The sequence below is a fragment of the Hydra vulgaris genome, chromosome 14 (assembly GCF_038396675.1).
Source record: "Hydra vulgaris chromosome 14, alternate assembly HydraT2T_AEP".
Taxonomy (NCBI): Eukaryota; Metazoa; Cnidaria; class Hydrozoa; order Anthoathecata; family Hydridae; genus Hydra; species Hydra vulgaris.
Window position 1 is genome coordinate 24,498,641 of NC_088933.1, and position 6,000 is coordinate 24,504,640.

General features: G+C 22.5%; 1 protein-coding gene across 2 annotated transcripts in view; it reads right to left on the bottom strand.

Annotated features, from left to right (window-relative positions):
* The window catches only part of LOC100214450 (uncharacterized), a 101,820-nt gene extending 95,820 nt beyond the window's left edge, over positions 1-6,000 (bottom strand). The window contains exons 1-5 of one of the 2 annotated variants that reach the window (XM_065818190.1): positions 5,793-5,998; positions 5,668-5,720; positions 3,602-3,678; positions 3,246-3,305; positions 1,386-1,504 (exon numbers count right to left, since the gene is read on the bottom strand). In XM_065818190.1, the coding sequence (XP_065674262.1) occupies positions 1,386-1,504; positions 3,246-3,305; positions 3,602-3,673 (251 nt within the window). In that variant the 5' untranslated portion in view covers positions 3,674-3,678; positions 5,668-5,720; positions 5,793-5,998. Of the gene's footprint in view, positions 1-1,385; positions 1,505-3,245; positions 3,306-3,601; positions 3,679-5,667; positions 5,721-5,792 lie in introns of both variants that reach the window. The other variant, XM_065818189.1, reaches the window with a different exon arrangement.

Here is a 6,000-nt window from a genome sequence, read left to right on the forward strand (position 1 = left end):
TTATTAAAAGAAAAAGAAAAAAAACAAAAAAGCTTTGCAGAAACATTAAAGATATTAAAATTTCATTTAAAAAAGCATCAAATAGTTTAATTCTTATTCTGTGTGCAAGCTTATGGGTACCGCTAAAGCAAAAGCTCGAAATTTTATTAGATTCCCACAGGAATAATTAATTTTTTTTTAATGTTTGATCTTCTTATATTATTGTATTAAAATTATTACTTGGTTTGAAATAAAAATTGAGGAGTACTTTTTTTTAGTTGTTTTTCTACTTTCACATGTATATGTAAACAAAACATTTCTTTTTTGTGAAAGGAAATAAAAGCATTTCTGACCAAACATGGTCAAAATGCTTCTATTTCCTTTCACAAAAAAATTAAATTAAATTGCAAAAATATAAATATTAAACAGAAAGAGGCGCAAAGAACATGCTGATAACAAAATACCAACATAATCTTTTCAAAAAACCCCTTCAGATCATAACAATAATAGTAAAATATAGTAAATAAATCAAGCAAAACGTTCAGCTAAAAAATATTCAACTAAATACACCAATAGATTCAAAAATAGTAAAAAAGATATAATATTTAAAAAAACAAATATAAAAAAAAAGAAGAAATATTTAAAAATACAAATAACCGGCAGTAGTCAAATAGAAAAAGAAAATATTTATAAATACAAATAGTCAAAAAGAAGATATAATACTTATAAATATTGATAGTCACACATAGTCAAAAAAAGAAGATATAATATTTAAAAACACAAACTTTCAAAAAATATTATATTCAAGCTATAATACATAAAAATTACATATAATATTCAAAAATACTAACAGGCAAATAAGTAATGTTTAAAAAACTTCTTTGAAAACAAAATTATAAAACTATAAGTAAAAAATTTTTTCATAAGATTTGAAATATAATTTTTTGTTTAAAACTGAAATGAATTTAATGATTTTGCCATATTTAAATTGTCTTTTAGAAAATAATTCCATAGCTAAAGTCCTCTATAACTTATACTATATATTCTGTGTATTTGTTTACTTTTCAAAGTAAAACTTCTCATTCAAAATTTTATTAAATTTACTTATAAAAATTTTAGAAGTTAGATTATTGGTATATATATACATAAAGTTTAAGTGTTGGTAAATATTTATTTGATATATTTTTATCATTTTCATATCTATCATTAAAGGTTTAGTGTGGTCACCCTGTTTTTTGTTGAATATAATTCTACAAGCATATTTTTGTAAAGAAAGAATTTTTTTAAGTTTAAATAATTCTTTTAAGTTAACTTAATAATAAAAATTATAAGTAACTTTAATAAATAAAAACAAGTCAACACAATACAATATTATAAACTCAAAAATAAAAAACAAAGTATCCTACCATTTAAAATAATAATCACGTGCAAGGTTAAATTCTTGAATCCATATCCCAGTAGGTAAAAGAGCTTTGGTTTCAAAACCACCATCTACTTGTAAGCAGCTGTCTTGGTCACAGTAAACCTAATGCCATACAAATACGCTTTTTCAAAAATTTGAAATTTTAAGTTGACTTAAATGACAACTAATTGTAAATAAAATGATTTTATTAGCAAAAATTTTATTCAAAAGTGGTTTTAAAAAAAAATTATACAAAAATATTATTATAAACAATATAACTCCATAGGTAATTACTATTAACAAACACATCATCTATAAAAGTGAGATTTTCAGAAAGATTATAATAATGCTAAGAAACACTACTGAAGCTATGGTGTTTAGAGGAATCCTAAGATTACTTTTCTTTTTTATTTATTTAAGCTAATCTAGGTTTTAACAGCCAATTTGTGCTAAAACAAACCTAACTTTAATTTGAAGTCTTTGAGTGTCTTAGATTCCACAATGTTTTGGTATAAGATATTTCCAAATTTTAGATCTTATGTTAATTGAGGAGGAAACCTCATATTACAACCTCTTGTAGTAGAAGCTATTAAATTATAAGGCGAGTGTTCCGAGGTTAAATTACCTAGTTGTTTTTCTAGCTTGAAAAACTGAATTAAATCATTATAATTGTGTCTGAGGAAAAATAGCTTACACATAAAAACCTTTACACTAAAATTTGAGAAAAAAAGTTACTATGAAGAACCTTTAATTTGTCAAGAACACTTGCTTTACCCACTCATCTAATACAACTTAATTTGAGTCATGAACTCAAAATGGCTTAGAAGTTAGATAAGAACATTTAAAAAAAAGTTCTTTGTAAACAAATTGTGCCTTACCAATCAGTAAATAGACCATTGACCATGCAAAAAAGATAAAATGTTTTAGCACAAAAATATACACTATTATAGAAACTGGTGTCAAAATTAGTAATTCAAGGATGCAAGCACTAATTATGAGCTATAAAAGAAGTTAAAACAAGCCATTAGTAATTTTGTGTTATTTTGTTTAAAGAAAAAAAAAAATTTATAATGGACATTTAGTTTCTAGGTTTCATTATGTTTCTGACTTAATATTGACAACAATTTAAATATCACTAATTCACAGTGAGACATACTCAAGCCTAAAAATAATGTTTTCGAATTTGATAAAATCAATTTTCTACTAAGAATCTTCTTAGAAGAATTAGTAGAAACTAATAATAATATTTTCTAGTGAACTATTTTCTGTTACTTGACTAATATTTCTATCATTTTTCAGGGTCATAGCACTTACTCTTAAAAAAGATGAGTAACTATTTTAAATTTATTTTTAGTTGGTATTATTTAAAGAAACTTTTTGTTTTTTCGACAAATTTATTCAATAAATATGCCATAACTAAAATTTGTCTTGACTTTTTCGTTTGTCTTGATTCTGTTTCTCAACCATAATAATAAAAACATATGACATAAAACTGTTGCTTGCTTGATCTTAAAAAGAATTATATTAAAACAAAACTCAAACGCCATTGATTATTAAAATTGATTTCAAAAACAATAAGAATCCTAACCTATTTGTTTAGTTACAGTGGCACCTTTTAACAATATATATTATATACTAACTATGAAATGGAAAATTTTTATTTGTAGTGTCTGAGGTTGTATTTTCTAATTAGCTCATCTGTTTTTATAAAAACTACTAGAACAAAATTACTAAAAATAATTTGATTATATAAGTATTATGGTTATAATAGTTTTTAGTTTTAAAAGATTTTTTTATTATTAAAAATATTTTTTATCAATAAAAATAAAAAGATCATGCAGTTATACATGATATGTTGTTATACCTGATATATTGGCTGTTTTCCAACATTTGATGTTAAATTTTCCAACTCAAATGTTACAGTCTAAAATTTTTAAAAACAATAAAAAAGGTAAAAAAATGAAACCATAAATAAAACACTTTTTAAAACTTTGTTTAATACTCAAGTGAACAATATTTTAGTTTGACAGTGTTAGCTAGGTGACTCAATGTTGATTATAATGTTGATTACTGGACAGTTTTTAATTCAATGAAACTTTTTTTAACTTGATTTAAAAACTTTGATTTTGTTCTCATTTATTATGATTTGTATTCAAATTTTATTGCATTTAATTAGTTTATTAAATTTATGATTTTTTAAACTATTAAATTTATCATCACCTCTCCTTCATAAATCTTTAATTTTTGTGGTACAAATTCTTTCTCACAAACTTTTACTACATGGCCTTTCATGATATCTAAATAGAAAAGGGATACTTTTATATATAATTAACATATTTTATTAAGATGCTAAATATAAAAAACTATTTATTTATATTTATGGCTATATACTTATTGCAAATTTTAGATTTTATTACAAATTAAACAAACCTATTAGACTAAAAGTTGTGTTATATTAAACAACACTAGCAAAATAAACATTAAAACCAATACTTAAAACCAATTTACTTCCAATATGGTGTAATTTGAATTTCAGGTTACTGATGTGTTTTAAATACTTCTGTCCCAAATTATATATGGATTTATTTTTTATTTATATGAATATAAAATTTATGGTTTGTAAATTTGGGAAACTCTGACAAACAAAGCAGTTGTACTGAGAACAAAGTCGAGTACTATCAGGAATATGATTCCAAAATTTAGCATGCAATTTAAAGTTACATAAAGTGTAAACTTGGTCTTTAATTGACAAATTCAGTATCAGTCTTATAAATTTCATGTTAAATGAAGTTTAACTTTAAAAATTGAAGACTTTACTTTGTGACAACAACAAACTGTAAAGAACTCAAGTTGGTTTTATATAGATATTAGATTTTAAAAGATGTTTAACCTAGTCAAAGGCAATAATTTGATCCTATACTACTGTGGTAAGTCCAAGAGACTTATCTGCAAAAACAACTTAACTAAAAGAAAAAAAACTGAAACTTCTAATTTAATTGTGGAAGAAGTAGGAGAAGCTTGGATGGTAATCTTTATAATTGGTAGTATTACAATAAAATTGTTAATTAAACAAAGACTAAAAAAAATGTAAATACAATTAGATACAATAAGATTAAATACATAAAAACTTTTAATCAAATTAATAATATTTATCAACCAAATAGTGCAAGAATAAATTTAAGTATCTACTTAAATTTATAAACTTTAAATTTTTAAATTCTTTCTAGAAAGAATTTAAAAATTAAAAATTAAATTTAAACAACAAGTTGGTTTTGGTATTGGTACTAATTGACTTTATCAAATTATACTTATATATGAAGATATGGCTTGTATTTAAAGATTGACTTTCTAAAAGATTTATTGTTATTTAAAATAATGATAAAAATTAAAAATATTATTGATCTCATCAAAATGTAAAAGGATGATGAAAAGGAAAGATATTTTGGTAAAAAAAACTTTTCTATTATATGTCAAACAAATATCATAACATAAAATAATGATGATAATGATAACCATGATAATCATCATGATCATCATGATCAAGATCATAATGATCACAACATACATTATATCATAAAATAAGATGATGATGATGATGATGATGATGATGATGATGATGATGATGATGATGATGATGATGATGATGATGATGATGATGTTTATAGATATAATTATGATTATGATGATGATGATGATGATGATGATGATGATGATGATGATGATGATGATGATGATGATGATGATGATGATGATGATGATGATGATGATGATGATTATGATGATGATGATGGTCATAGAGATGATGATGATGATGATGATGATGATGATGATGATGATGATGATGATGATGATGATGATGATGATGATGATGATGATGATGATGGTGATGATGATAATGAAGATACATATATACATACATACATACATACATACATACATACATACATACATACATACATACATACATACATACATACATACATACATTGTATCTATTATATATATATATATGTATGTATATATATATATATATATATATATATATATATATATATATATATATATATATATATATATATATATGTATATAAATATATATAAAATATATAATATATATATATATACATATATATACATATATATATATATATATATATATATATATATATATATATATATATATACATATATATATATATATATATATATATATATATATATATATATAATATATATGTATATATATTACATATATAGTAGTTAATAATTATAAATATTGAATATACCAATGATGAATTAACATGCATAAGTAGTAACTGTAAATGGCACTTGTCTTTTTCTTTTAAAAAAATGTCTCTTTTTAAATCTTTTCATAAAAAAATCTCAAATAAAATTTTAGTAACAAATTCACCTCTTGCTCACATTGCATCTCAAATTCCATTTGCACCTAGCACAATAAAACAACATGTCTGTCTCTATGACAACTGCACTAATCATACAAAGTACAGATTAAAGCTAAAATATACATAACACTTATAAAAGTAAAACAAACAAAACCAATAAACATTGATTTTGATTATAGTTGGTGTAACATAATAGTTGAATAAAAAAAACAAAGT